The sequence below is a fragment of the Bufo gargarizans genome, chromosome 4 (genome assembly GCF_014858855.1).
Source record: "Bufo gargarizans isolate SCDJY-AF-19 chromosome 4, ASM1485885v1, whole genome shotgun sequence".
Lineage (NCBI taxonomy): Eukaryota > Metazoa > Chordata > Amphibia > Anura > Bufonidae > Bufo > Bufo gargarizans.
In genome coordinates, this window is record NC_058083.1 from 390,667,850 (window position 1) to 390,682,735 (window position 14,886).

General features: G+C 40.3%; 1 protein-coding gene across 6 annotated transcripts in view; it reads left to right on the forward strand.

Moving 5' to 3' along the window:
* The window catches only part of LOC122934420 (utrophin-like), a 616,199-nt gene that overhangs the window by 569,643 nt on the left and 31,670 nt on the right, over nucleotides 1-14,886 (forward strand). For all 6 annotated transcript variants that reach the window (XM_044289868.1, XM_044289864.1, XM_044289866.1 and 3 more), the window contains 2 exons: nucleotides 1,622-1,788; nucleotides 10,087-10,198. In XM_044289868.1, coding sequence (XP_044145803.1) covers nucleotides 1,622-1,788; nucleotides 10,087-10,198 — 279 coding nt within the window. The remainder of the gene's footprint in view (nucleotides 1-1,621; nucleotides 1,789-10,086; nucleotides 10,199-14,886) is intronic.

A 14,886-nucleotide genomic window follows, 5' to 3' on the forward strand; every position in this document is an offset into this window, starting at 1 on the left:
CCGGGAATGCAGCCAAACTGAACGGAATGCATTCTGATGCACTCTGTTCAGTTCAGTTGTGTCCCCATTGACAAAGAGTGGGGACAAAACAGCAGCGTTTTTCTCCGGTATTGAGATCCTCTGCTGGATCTCAATACCGGAAAAGAAAAAACGCTGATGTGAAAGTAGCCTTAGATTGGTTTTCTGGGAATTAAACATGGATGATCTGTCCTTTAGGATCGGTCTTCAATATCAGATTAGTGGGGTTTTGACTCCCAGCACCCCTGCCGATCATTTGTTTGAAGGGGTTGTGCCCTTTCATAATATACCAAGTACAGTGCCATACATTATATAAGGGCAGTGCTTGATATTGCAGCTCAGTCCCATTCACTTCATTGGGAGTTCCAAAAATGCCATGTGACTGATGGATGTGACGTCACAGACCAAAGTGCTTACCCAAGTCAACCTCTGATCGGCAAGGCTCGGACTTCTACTGATCTGATATAGATGACCTTTCCTAAGAATAGGTCACTGATACTTAAGTTGGAAACAACCCCTTTAAAGTTAATAGCTGCATTCACAATTCTGCTGGTTTAGAGCGGAAATCCCCCAATATTACTTGCTGGTGCAATGTCTTGACTGAGCTTGTTCTGGTGATTTGCATTCTGGGAAGTGCCTTTGCATCAGGCAGTATACAGCCCTCTGACTGTCTCATTGTATTACTGGAGATCAGCAGAATTGTGAATGCAGTTATGAACTTTAAGGCTCCATTCACATGTCCGCAACGCGTTTTGCGGATACACGGAGCCGCGGATCCGCAAAACACCGGAAGCGGCAATGTGCATTCTGCATTTTGCTGACCACACATTGCCGGCACTAATAGAATATGCCTGTTCTTGTCCGCAATTGCGGACAAGAATAGTACATGTTCTATTTTTTTGTGTGGAACCGGAAGAACGGATCCGCAATTCCGTGTCCGGGCAGCACATTGAGGGTGACTATTTTTTATTACCATTTGAAAAAAATTATAATTTCAGCTTAAATTCTTCTTGAATCTTGAGTGTTGTGTTTTGCATTCTGTTACCTGGGCTATGTTTTGCTATGGGACCCTAGGAAATCTGTGTACGCCGCTGTGTATACAGTGTTTTTTATACCTAAATGGTATGGCACTTAGTCTATTTTGTGGGGTTTTCTAATAAAATAATTTGATACCTTGAAAATGAGGTACATGAGGAACATTTTACCCTGAAAGTAACAGATATAAAAAAATGGGCAGTGTCACATGGGTAGTGGTAGCCAGTGTCACATGGGTGGTCATTAGAACCTTTTCATTCTGGACATTGGTAGGGGTTCCAGCTCCTGAAACTTCTTTGATGCCACCCTTATGACTGGTTAGCATGTCATTAATGTGTCTAAAGTGTTAGTGGCATGGTTAAGTTGGTCCTTCTGCACTAATAACCATAGCCGATTCACACAGATTTTGCAGCTAACACTAGGAGGTCTTAATAAAAATGAAGCAGAATCTAATTGTTTAGTATTTTTGGGCTGAACCAACTAATATCAGCATATTTTATTTTGATCTGCATTCTGCTGTAGATATAATGATGCAATGGGTTACCATGATTTTCTCATATATTTGCAGGCACAGAATAAGCCAGAAATCAATGTGAAACAGTTCATTGAGTGGATGCGTTTGGAACCTCAGTCAATGGTGTGGATGCCTGTTTTGCACAGAGTAGCAGCTGCTGAGACTGCTAAGCATCAAGCCAAGTGTAATATCTGCAAAGAATGTCCAATTGTTGGCTTCAGGTAGGTTCATCCAAGTCTACTATGCCAAAAAAATCTAATATCATGGTAAATGATTTGTGTCCATGAGTAGTCACGTTTTATAACTTAAATTAAATACACCATTATACCTAATGCAGGACCAAGGGGACATGGCATCATTCAGAATTAGCTGTCAGCCAAGTCTTCTCACTTGGCCAAGCGTGTATATGTTCTCAATGGGGAAAGGGGAATAAGCTGCAGTTAAACTCCTCTGGTGACAGTTTTTCTTCCTTATAGTGTTTTTTGGGGATTTTAATAATGATGACCTATCCAATTAGTTAGTTGAAGAGAAGGCCATGGATCATGTGAAGGCAGCCTTCCCTTCATTGTTTACCTGCTCGTTGACGACATTTCAGCGATGAGCAGGTGTAATTACAAGAAGCCATCCCGTTCAATTATATGGGTCATTCCTTTTCAAGTGTATAGGATCAGGATCCGCAATATCATAGTACAAAATACTGTCCGAGCGAACCAAATACCAGAGTGCAGAACAATATACTGCCCCAAACGCTGTCCCTCTGTGGTGGCTTTCAATAGCTGCCATTTTCTGTAAACAAAAAAGGAGTTGAGGTCTGCACTCTTGTTGAATATGGGTGCACATGAAGGACTTAGTCGATCAGTCTATATCAAATAAATATTAATGGAACTACAAATAGATTTTTTGCCATTAGTTCATCTTTTAATAGGCAAAAATATCCAGAATATGATCCAAAATGATAATTGAGAATCAGTTTACAAGACACAGATTATAGAACCTAATGGACCTTCCTCTGTGGATCATTCTGTGGCAGTGCTGCGTGTCAGTCCTTCACATGGACACACAGCACTGCCACAGAATTATCCACAGAGGAAGGTCCATTAGGACAGAAACATCTGGTTGTATAATTTGTGGCTTGTAAATTGATTCTCAATATCATTTTGGATCATATTACACAAACATAGAAGAGGATTCTTTGCGGTAAGAGCAGTGAGACTATAGAACTCACTGCCGGAGGAGGTGGTGCTGGTGAATACAATAAAGGAATTCAAGAGGGGCCTGGATGTATTTCTGGAGCGTAATAATATTACAGGCTATAGCTACTAGAGAGGGGTCGCTGATCCAGGGAGTTATTCTGATTGCCTGATTGGAGTCGGGAAGGAATTTTTTATTCCCCTAAAGTGAGGAAAATTGGCTTCTACCTCACAGTTTTTTTTGCCTTCCTCTGGATCAACTTGCAGGATGACAGGCCGAACTGGATGGACAAATGTCTTTTTTCGGCCTTATGTACTATGTTACTATGTTACTATATTCTGGATATTTGATTTTGCATATTAAATGATGAACCAATTGCATGAAATGTATTTGGAGTGCCGTGGATATTTATTTGATATAGCTGCCATTTTATGTCCTCCTCCAGTTGTCTCTGAATGGAATATGAAGCAAGGGGCTTAGGAGGTGAGATGCAGGCCACAGCAGGTGAATTCAGAAGGGCATCTGCGGTCGCTGGCCATGTACATGAGTACCTGATTCTCACATCGTTAATTACTGCCGAGAGCTTATTATGTAACTGGCCAGCGACAGATAGGAGGGATTGGGTGGCCCGCTGGGCATTGACCCACTAGAAGATTTCCCTGTGGGGTCTATGCCAGTCTGCCCCTGATGACATTGATATCTCTTCCCCGGTCGACTTTGCCTGGAGTGTTTCTTTAAATTGTCTATTTGACTGCAGCTGTTTTTGAATATTTTACATTAGTATTTTATTTACTTGAATTTACTTATTTTCTTTCCTACAGAATAACCTAATATTTTTCTTCATGTGTCCAGTAATATAATTTGGAAGCTACTTGTTTACCAAATCTAAAGGTCATCCATGCATGCATTTTAAAAGCGCCTCTACAGTACTTGCTCAAGTGTCTTGGGAATAGAAGGATAATACAGTGGTATCATGTTTTCAGCCTCATGTTGTGTTTTGCATATTAATAAATAGGCTCATGTTCAAATATCTAGTTTTTATCTTTGAAAGCCAGAGAATTCTTTCATCCAGATAGGACCAATCCATTATTTTGCCTAGTTTCTTAATTAGCTGGCGCCATGCTGAGCATGTACAGTGTGAGACAGTCTTTCCTATGGTTGTAAATATTTACCTCAATCGAGTTCAGTTAAAAATATTTTTTCTGCCTTCAAAAGTTTTATCAAAATATTTCTTTTTTGCAAAGTCCATTATTTATTGCCATCTGTTACCAATGACGTTGCCAGTCTGTTTTTTACAGGATTTAATGACTCATATGACTGATCCTGTTTGATCTATATTACAGTGGACAGAATAGTGCAGTATTTAAACCCAACTGGAATGCAACCCTATAAAATCAGATTTTTTTATGAATGGTGTTGACTTCTAACACCAAGTACTGTACTTTTGCCTAGTTAACGTAACTGATGGTGATCTGTGGTTGTGTTGAAACAATATTGTGCTACACTTGTTTTCAGGTCTTGATGACCTATTCTCAGGATGATAATAAAAAAGAAAATGGCTGCACACCATTATACATACAAACAATAGAGCTAAGAAATGGAGATCATTCTAAATAAAAGTGGTATACTACCTACTATAAATGAGTCAATGGAAGCTCTTAGCACACATATTTGATCAAACGTGTGTCGGGCCCATCTACCAGGCGTCAAGGTGGCTTTCGCAGATGGGTCCCTAACACTAGTATAAATGTACTTGAAACTGTCTTGAAATTACTTCAATGCTTTATTTCACGCATACATGGAAAAGTTCGCAGGCTGGGGAGCGGAATAGCCCTTCAGTGTTGATCAGCGGTGACGGCCGTTTCGCGCGTGATTTGCGCTTCCTCGGAGAAACAAAATAGTGGAAAGGGACAGAAGACTATGTCCACTGTAGTGGCCATACTGTTATACTCCATCTCAGCTCCCATGCAGTTGAATTGGAGCTGAGCGGAAGTATGCCATGCCAGAATTGCCACTACACAATGGATGGCTCCTTCTGCTTCCTGTTTTGCTTCTGGCTAAAACTGCTGAAAACAGCCGATCAGTAGGGGTACCGAGTGTCGGACCCTGACCGATCTGATATTGATGACCTATCCTGAGGATAGGACATCAATATCTACAGACTGGAAAATCTAAATTTTATGTAGCTCTATAAAAATGTTGATGTTGCTCTAATTATGAGTACAGGTTTAAATGAGTAATGATGGGGCTTGACCACTTCAAGCTGCAGTTCCCTCTCTTTGTTGACATCCTTGTGGCGGCTAGCTAATCTAAGCTGAGTCATATTAGAGAGCCTGGCTGTAATAAATATACTTTCTATTACAACCATTTTTAAATGACGTTGGCAGGCCAACATAATCCGTAGAGATAAAAAGAGATTGACATCTGTCTCTGTATCTGTAGGGGCTCACAATCTACATACTAAACTAACTTATTAGTATGTTTTTTGGAGTGTGGAGGAAACTGGTGTACTGGAGGAAACTCACTCAAACACCTAGAGAACATACAAACTCCATGCAGATGTTCCCTTGCCGAATTCAACCCCAGTATCTTAACACTTCAAGGCAACAGTGCTAACCGCAGCTCCTTTGTTCTGCTGATTGTTGAGGGTGTCAGTAGTAGCAAAGACATAACTGTACCCTATCAGTATTTGCTCTAAACTATATACTCTTCTACTTGTCTGTCAGGTTTGGAAAATGTAACCCTATATTTTCCAGGCTGCATAGCTTAGACAGAACTATTTAGTCTGTTTGCTTTCTGAGTGATGATATTGGGTCACACACTTTCATGATAGGAGTACTTGGAGGTCTTCTTTCCACTACATTTACTATCCAGTCATTTAATGATCCTTTGTCGTATAGCCACATGATCAGGTTTCTGCATGTAGTTTTGGAAGCCAAAATCAGGTGTGGACCATAAAGGACAGATACAACGTCCTGGTTCTGACTTCCAGAACTGAATCAGGAAACCTGAATGTGTGGCCATATCCTTAGGTCCTTAGGTTCTGAGACGACCCATTGATAATTAATATCTCTGATTAAGCCGACACCATAAAAACACCAGTGCCATGCTTAGATGCTACAACAGTTTACATGGACACCAATAATAGTCTTCATAAAGTTGTAATTGCATGTTTCAGGCCACTGTTGTTTGCTCAATAAGGGAACTGCAGATTTTATGTTCTCCAGGATTTTTACCGGAGATGTTTGCCGAAGTCAGGTCTTTTTTCATTTATGCTTTAAATACCTTTGAGGGAAGCTTATTACGGCTTGTTGTAGCACTTTTCATAAAACGTTATGCAGAGGCAAATGCGAGCGGCAAATTGGATTTTTACAGAGTTACATAGAAAATACATATTATTTTATTTGTGTGTCTCCTCCTGGGTCATAGATTGCAGTATTAAAGCCATTGGTTCCAATATCAAGGTAATAAAGACTGGTATTCAAATTACATTTAAAATGTATTTTTCCCTATAAAAAGGGGACGTTTGGAACATTTACACATTTTTATGTTGTATTCAGTAAATCTGATATTATAATTTGCTTCTCAGGTTTATTGGTGCTGATTCCTTAAGCTCTTAGAGCTCATATGACAAGGTTAATAAGGCTGCACTCGTCATTGGTACTGAATTTACATGGCAATTAAAGGATAAGGTGCCCAAGACTGATTAAGTGGGAGTGAGTGTCAGAAACAAAGATGCAGTAGTGGCTTCCGATAATTAATGGTTCTAAACTGTGACATTGTGCTTAACCTGTCTTGTGATAAAAAATTAAAACATCAATATTTGCACAAGAGTTTAAAAGTTTTCCTATAAATTAATTAACTTTTAATTGACAAGTGAATTTCACAGCATTCGTATTGTATTAATGGGTTTGTCTAGCCACTTAAATGGAAAAAAATGCTTAGAATTCCTTTAAATGATAAAAGAAGTAAAATTCGTATTACCGATCCCACACTGCTCCCACTCTGACGCTGCGCAGGTCTCCCGCTGGTCTCTTTACTTCTGCTTCCTCGTCCCTCTCAATGTGAACATGTGACTGATCAGCCAATCACTGACCACAGCTGAAGCCCAAATTACAGACAGTGATTGGCTTACAAGTCCATCTTCAGAGGAACCACAAAGGAGAGACCTGAAAGTGTTTTAGAATTTTAAAGCCTGCCTTTTTTAATTAGTTTTAAATGGTTGGACAATTCATTCATGTGTTTGGGATGTTTTTACTATTAATTGGAATAAAAAGTATTAGTCATAAATATGGGTAAGGTCCATCGAAATGTGAAGTAAAAATGTCATATCTGTCATGTATGCAAAGCCCACATAATCTTTGAATTCCAACCTTAAAGGGATTCTGTCATGACATTTTAGCCCTATAACCTAAACATATGGCCAGGTCCGTACAAATAACATAAATCCGAAACTGTACTTGTTAAATCTGCCTGTGGCTCTATTAGCACATAAAACAGGTTTTTACAAACCGGATTCCAAAAAAGTTGGGACACTAAACAAATTGTGAATAAAAACTGAATGCAATGATGTGGAGATGGCAAATGTCAATATTTTATTTGTAATAGAACGTAGATGACAGATCAAACGTTTAATCTGAGTAAATGTATCATTTTAAAGGAAAAATAAGTTGATTCAAATTTTCACGGTGTCAACAAATCCCCAAAAAGTTGAGACAAGTAGCAATAAGAGGCTGGAAAAAGTAAATTTGAGCATAACGAAGAGCTGGAAGACCAATTAGGTCAATTGGCAACATTATTGGGTATAAAAAGAGCTTCTCAGAGTGGCAGTGTCTCTCAGAAGCCAAGATGGGTAGAGGAGCAGCAATTCCCACAATGTTGCGCAGAAAGATAGTGGAGCAATATCAGAAAGGGGTTACCCAGCGAAAAATTGGAAAGACTTTGCATCTATCATCATCAACTGTGCATAACATCATCCGAAGATTCAGAGAATCTGGAACAATCTCTGTGCGTAAGGGTCAAGGCCGTAAAACCATACTGGATGCCCATGATCTCTGGGCCCTTAAACGACACTGCACCACAAACAGGAATGCTACTGTAAAGGAAATCACAGAATGGGCTCAGGATTACTTCCAGAAACCATTGTCAGTGAACAAAATCCACCGTGCCATCCGCCGTTGCCAGCTGAAACTCTACAGTGCAAAGAAGAAGCCATTTCTAAGCAAGATCCACAAGCTCAGGCGTTTTCACTGGGCCGGGGATCATTTAAAATGGAGTGTGGCAAAATGGAAGACTGTTCTGTGGTCAGACGAGTCACGATTCAAAGTTCTTTTTGGAAATCTGGGACGCCATGTCATCCGGACCAAAGAGGATAAGGACAACCCAAGTTGTTGTCAACGCTCAGTTCAGAAGCCTGCATCCCTGGAAAGGCACTATCAATGCAGAAAAATATATTCAGGTTCTAGAACAACATATGCTCCCATCCAGATGTCATCTCTTTCAGGGAAGACCCTGCATTTTTCAACAAGATAATGCCAGACCACATTCTGCATCAATCACAACATCATGGCTGCGTAGGAGAAGGATCCAGGTACTGAAATGGCCAGTCTGCAGTCCAGATCTTTCACCTATAGAGAACATTTGGCGCATCATAAAGAGGAAGGTGCAACAAAGAAGGCCCAGGACGATTGAACAGTTAGAGGCCTGTATTAGACAAGAATGGGAGAGCATTCCTATTTCTAAACTTGAGAAACTGGTCTCCTTGGTCCCCAGACGTCTGTTGAGTGTTGTAAGGGCAGATGCCACATAGTGGTGAAAATGGCCTTGTCCCAACTTTTTGGGGATTTGTTGACACCATGAAATTCTGATTCAACATATTTTTCCCTTAAAATGGTACATTTTCTCAGTTTAAACTTTTGTTCCGTGATTTATGTTTTATTCTGAATAAAATATTAGAAGTTGTCACCTCCACATCATTGCATTCAGTTTTTATTCACGATTTGTATAGTGTCCCAACTTTTTGGGAATCTGGTTTGTATAACCTGTCATTCACCTACCTAAGGTGCCCAAGGGGACGTCTCTTCATACAGTGTTCCCGGCCGCACCATCTCTGTCTGGTGCCCAGCGCAGCGTTCCCAGTTGAAATCGCTGCCCTCCCTGTCTATAGTGCCGCCTTCCTCACCTCAGCGCCGCCTCCGCAATCCTCCGGTCCCTCTGCCAGATCCCGCGCGTGCGCACTAGGCGGCGATGAGGGGAGGAAGGCGGTACTATAGACAGGGAGGGCGGCGATTTCAACTGGGAAGGCGGCGCTGGGCACCAGACGGAGATGGTGCGGCCGGGGACACTGTATGAAGAGACATTCACCTACCTAAGGTGCCCAAGGGGACGACAGGTTATAAAAAACAGTTTTATGTGCTAATAGAGCCACGGGCAGATTTAATAAGTACAGTTTCGGATTTATGTTATTTGTGCGGACCTGGCCTATGTTTAGGTTAATGGGCTAAAATGTCATGACAGAATCCCTTTAAAGGAGTTGTTCACTTTGGACAACTCCTTTTTGTAAGAAGGGTAAAACAATTGCTGCTGGGACCCCCAGCAATTAGTTGGGGAACCTGGCACCAAGTGTTCGATTTCCCAGTAGGACTACTGCCGGCGAAAGAAGCATTACAGAGTTATAATCAGTAGGCCATGTGTGTAATGCATGCTGGATCCTCTAGAGACTTTCTTTATCGAAACATTTTGAGGTGAGGCCTCAAAATGAAGGGGTGATTTCTATTTTGTTCTCTCAGAATTCACTATTAAAGTATTTGAAAATGCATTTTCAGTCATGTTTAATGTAATTGCATGAGAAGCTGGTGCAACTTTCATCTTGTAAATCCTCACTTGGAACTTGGAACGCCAATGGAGTTGCCCAACCAGGGCTCACATCATCCCTTTTATACCAGATGATTCCCTCTCCTGCACAGGATTACAGTGCTTGGCAAGAAGCCAGTGAAGATGCCTGGCCCTGTCACTCAAGGGGAAGAGGGAATGGCTAAGTGGCAAAGGTGGTAGTGAAGCAATGTACCTCGTTAGCATATGCGACAGTGCATATTTCTCTACAACGGGGACATCGATTTTAAATACAGAGGGATTGTTAGACTCAGTATGATCAATCTTAACAGGCAGTATGCCTGGTTTAACAGGGTTAGATGCTCTTTAAAAGAAGTTTATTCATCATTGAAATCTTTAAGACAGCAAATAAAAAACTTGGTATATAAAGTTTACTGGATGTACCTATTCTTTGGGGAACCACAAGTTATATGTTGTATGTTATTCCTTTGTTTCAGGTATCGGAGTCTGAAACATTTCAACTACGATGTCTGCCAGAGCTGTTTCTTTTCTGGAAGAACTGCAAAAGGTCACAAGATCCATCACCCAATGGTGGAGTACTGCATACCGGTAAGTACTATAACATTTATAAGTGTTCCATATGGATCACAAAGTTTTTTGTTTTTTTTATAATCATGAACACCCCTTTAAAGAATAGGTTGTTGATTGGTGATTTTAGGTTCTACTTACTACCTTTACTTACTTTTTAGAGTGATTTGGATGTAAAACTTGAGTTTTTATAGTTTACATTAATAAATCCAAATTCCCAGTCTAAAATACTTAGATTTGTAGCATATCGGCATATATTCACACAGAAGTCTTTTGTATTTCTGTTCTCGGCATCACATGACTACTCTTTTCTTCACTCTACTTAAATCAGAACTTTTCATTCCCCAGTACAATCTTGAATTGATTTGCGCACCACTTAACAGATGTGTGTGTCATACTTGAACAAGCTGGCATCAGTATCTGTCTCCGGCATTTGAAAAGTATCCCACTGCCTCAAATTCCCTTTTCTTCATTGTCATTCTGTGTATTTAACTCCCTGCAAGAGATGTGAGACCTTTTATTTATTGCAGCATCATGCAGGTAGGAATAATCCATGTTCTCTTGATCATCAAGTGCTGATTTCCCGGTAAATGTGCATAAGTAATCCTTGCTGATTGTTCTCTCAGAATTGTTATGTAGGCCTTGTATCACACATCCAAAACGTGTGTTTTTTTATGTTGCGTTTGAAGCTTACTTTAAAGAGCTGTTTGACATGCAGAAAGACAGTTGGGGGATTTTAACAATAAGAATTGCACTTTCTTATGACAATCTTAAAAAATATCTTGTCAATTGTGTAATGTACAGCAGTTTTCTGCTATTAATAGTTGTTAAATTTCTCAGACAGCTTAAGCCCTGCCAACTCCTGCCCATGCCCATTAAAAAGTGGTAAGAGTGGCGTAAAAAGGGCAAAAGTCACAACGTTTTGCAGAAAGCAGGACTTGCGCCAAAATTCATACATTTTCTACTCCAGGAAACTGGGATAGAACATTATACCTTGATAATCCCTTTAATGACTTACTCCCATTTCCTAGTCCTGTAGTCCATAGATATGTATTGGCTTAAAAGTGTCAGTGACCTTAAAGAGAGTCTGCCAGCAGTTTTGACCAAGCAAAGCTGCTGACAGCACTAGGTAAGGGCAGTAAAGAGCATACCTTTTGTGAACTTTTAATCCGCCATGCAGTGCACTGGACACAGTCCTTTTATGTTGGTGAGATCTGGAAAACCGTTTGAATATACTCCATGATGGTCAGAGGAAAGGCAGCATGAACTCCCATTGAAAACAACATGAGGCATTTGTCAGTGTGGAATCCATGTGGAAATCTGATGACAAAATCCACCAGGATTCATTCAATGGATTTTTTAGATGTTTTTTCATAGCCAATTTAAGTACAGGATGTGAACAATCTTGCTTTTTAAAGCGCTGTTGATCCTTCCATCACAGCCTCTGTTGGAGTTTCCATCATATTTGACAAGCATATTGCACCATGCAACAATATTCTTTCTGTCAAAATGACCCTGAAGGACCCCACTATTAAGGGGGTTGTCTCACTTCAGCAAATGGCATTTATCATGCAAAGTTAATACAAGGCACTTACTAATGTATTTTGATTGTCCATATTGCCTCCTTTGCTGGCTTGATTCATTTTTCCCTCACATTATACATTTGTTTCCATGGTTACGACCACGCTGCAATTCAGCTGTGGTGGCCATGCTTGCACACGATGGGAAAAAGTGCCAAACTATACGCCCTCCCGCAGTCTCGAACACTAGAGACTTCAACACTAGTGGCGTACCTCCTATTGAGGCAGACCATGCAGCTGCTATGGGGCCTGTGGAAAAAAGGGGCCCGCAGTGGAGGATAGACCCCGCCCCTAATTACACTCGTTGTGTCCAGTGGAGAAAGCTAAAGGACCTGTGATGATGTCATCACAGGTCCTGTATATCTAGTAAAGGAAGTGTGTAGTTCCTAGGTTAGACAGGACCATCTTCCAGGACCTGTGATGACATCATCTTCAGCAGTGGACACAGGTATCTAGTATACTCAACAGTGCACTGATATATGAGGTACGAGGTATAATAGATGCAGTGTGTACAGATATATAGTATATACAACAGTGTATTGATATGTAAGGTACAAGCTGTAATTTATACCTCATAGCTCACATATCAGTACATTTATGGCCAGGAACGGGTAGTGTGAGAGGCTATGAATGGGGCTTGGGAGCCCAATTTAGATTCTTGCTATGGGGCCCAGTGACTTCTATGTACACCCCTGTTCAGCACCTTTTCCAATAGTGTGCAGCGCAACCTCCACTGCTGGATTGCAGGGTGGTCATAACCATTGAAAAAAGCAGTGTATAATGTGATGGAAAAATGAACCCAGCCAGCAAAGGACATGGACAATCACAATACACTAGTAAGTGCCTTGTATTAACATTCTCTACATAAGAAATGCCATTTGCTGAAGTGAGACAACCCCTTAATGTCAAGGGGGTCCTTTGGGCACCAGTGGTATCCATTGTGTGACAGATTGAACACGCCATTATTTTTGTTTTTCTGCTGTTCTAACAGAAAAATGAAAAATTTGGCAGAAGTGTGAACAGAGGTTAACTGATCTTCACTTGGACAACCAGTTCATCAGCGACTGCTACACCTTCACTTTATGAATAACATGTGAATATTTTGGTTTTAAAGTTCAGTGGTCTTTTAGGCTCTATAATCATGTTCGTTATTTTTGCACCATTACAGTTTGAGTGTCTTTTGCACCAAACTTGAAATAAAACATCCACTGAATGCTGATCATATTATAGTCTGCTTAACATCTTTACAGCTGAGTTTTCCCCAAATTCCCAGGAGCGCATGCAACTGTAATTCCTTTCAAGACGCTTTATTTTTTTAGTAGTAATAAAGACATATATTTTCAGAATGATTGCTTAAAGGCAAGGCAGGCTATAAACAACTTATTTCATAATTTAGCCACTTGGAAGAAGCACTTAGCACTCTTAAAAGGAAATGATTTTCTTTGTCTGTAAGTGGAAGAGATTTTGTCTGCGTAACAGTTCTTAAGGCTAAGATGGAACTTTTCAACCTTACTAAAATACACTTATTTTGTTGTTATGCTTGAAATCCTCTGAGGCCACTCTTGATACTTGTCTCCCAGAGGATAGAACGATAGTGATTGTTATTACTGTTGATGTGCTGTTTGTACAATGAGGCATATCATGACAGGCAACATGTCAGGAATGACTGCTATAAGCACTGGTTTATATCGTATGTCATACATAATAAATGACACAACTGCTTTTGAGATGGCTTGCAGTTAATAATGTCCCACCCTTGATTGTTCTCCCCCCTCCCACGAGCCTTGGCAGCAGCTTCTTCATCTTCTTCTTCTCTACTAGACTTCATGGACCAACTCTCCCTTTGTGATCCTTGGAGAGTTGTGGACTCCATGGCCAAAGATTACACATGCCATTCTCTTTCCTACCATTGTTTTCATGAAGTGATTACTTTCTTATATCCTGAAAACTTTTTGCTCAACAGCATGATTCTCATATCCACTCCATTGTTATTTCCAATCATTCCCCTGTTACATTGGTTTTAACTATGAGCGACCTGTACCTTTGTACAAAATTATTGAAAAAATTCCCATCCCACCTGGCAGATGGTAATGATTTCAAAGCCTTTCTTAGACAACACAGGAATAACTATATGGATGACAGTATCATTGATAAAGAAGGTACTCCATTGCTATGGTGACCTCAAAAACGGCATGTCTAAGCATCTTTTGGACTCTTTTATACATACTCGATCACACTGGCAGGTACAATTATCGCAAAATAAATTTTATAGTTTGTGCAATAAGACAGGTACATTTTTGTGGCCTTTACTAAATGTAGGCAATCTTACAAACCAGTAATTCAGCTGCAGAATCCTCTGACTAACACCTCTAATTCTACAGAAATCACTCACATACTCAGTGACTATTTTGAAGACCACTATCTTGCTGTCCCTGCTAATGCCCCTGATATTTATTCTGTTCTAGACTTTGTTAATTTACTGTCTATAATACAGACCAAAGGGAATCATTAGATTCTGCTATTTCGAAGGAAGAGGTGGATCAGGCAATTTTGTTGCGTCGAACTATTAAAACACCGGGTCCAGATGGTTTTTTAGCAGAACACTACAAAATTCTATCTCCTGACATAATACAGTACCAACCTTGACCAGCTATTACCTCCATCCTTATTCATGCAACTCTTATTGACCGTTTTATTGATTCCCGCAGAGTACTCCCTAAACCTCGCAAAGATCCTTTAAAAGCCCAATCTTACCGCCCAATTTCATTGCTTAATCATGATTATAATCTCTTGGCAAAAATGTTGATAAATTTTTCGCAGTCTTCTCTGAGATGCTCACACAGGCTTCATGCAGGGCAGAAGCATTTTTGCAAATGTTACAATGGCCGTGGTCTCCACAGCATTTTCTCAAAACCCACTATGTTGATGACTCTAGATGCCAAAGAGGCCTTTGATAAAGTAGCCTGACCTTTTCTTTATGCGTTGTTAGAAGAAATGTTGGCATTTTGTTTAAACAATATATCCAATTCCTCCACATCAACGACACTACCTGCGTGACTGTTAATGGGTAGAATATGCTGGTGATTTTCTGAGGGGCTAAGCAGAGATGTCCCCTCACGCCTGCTATGT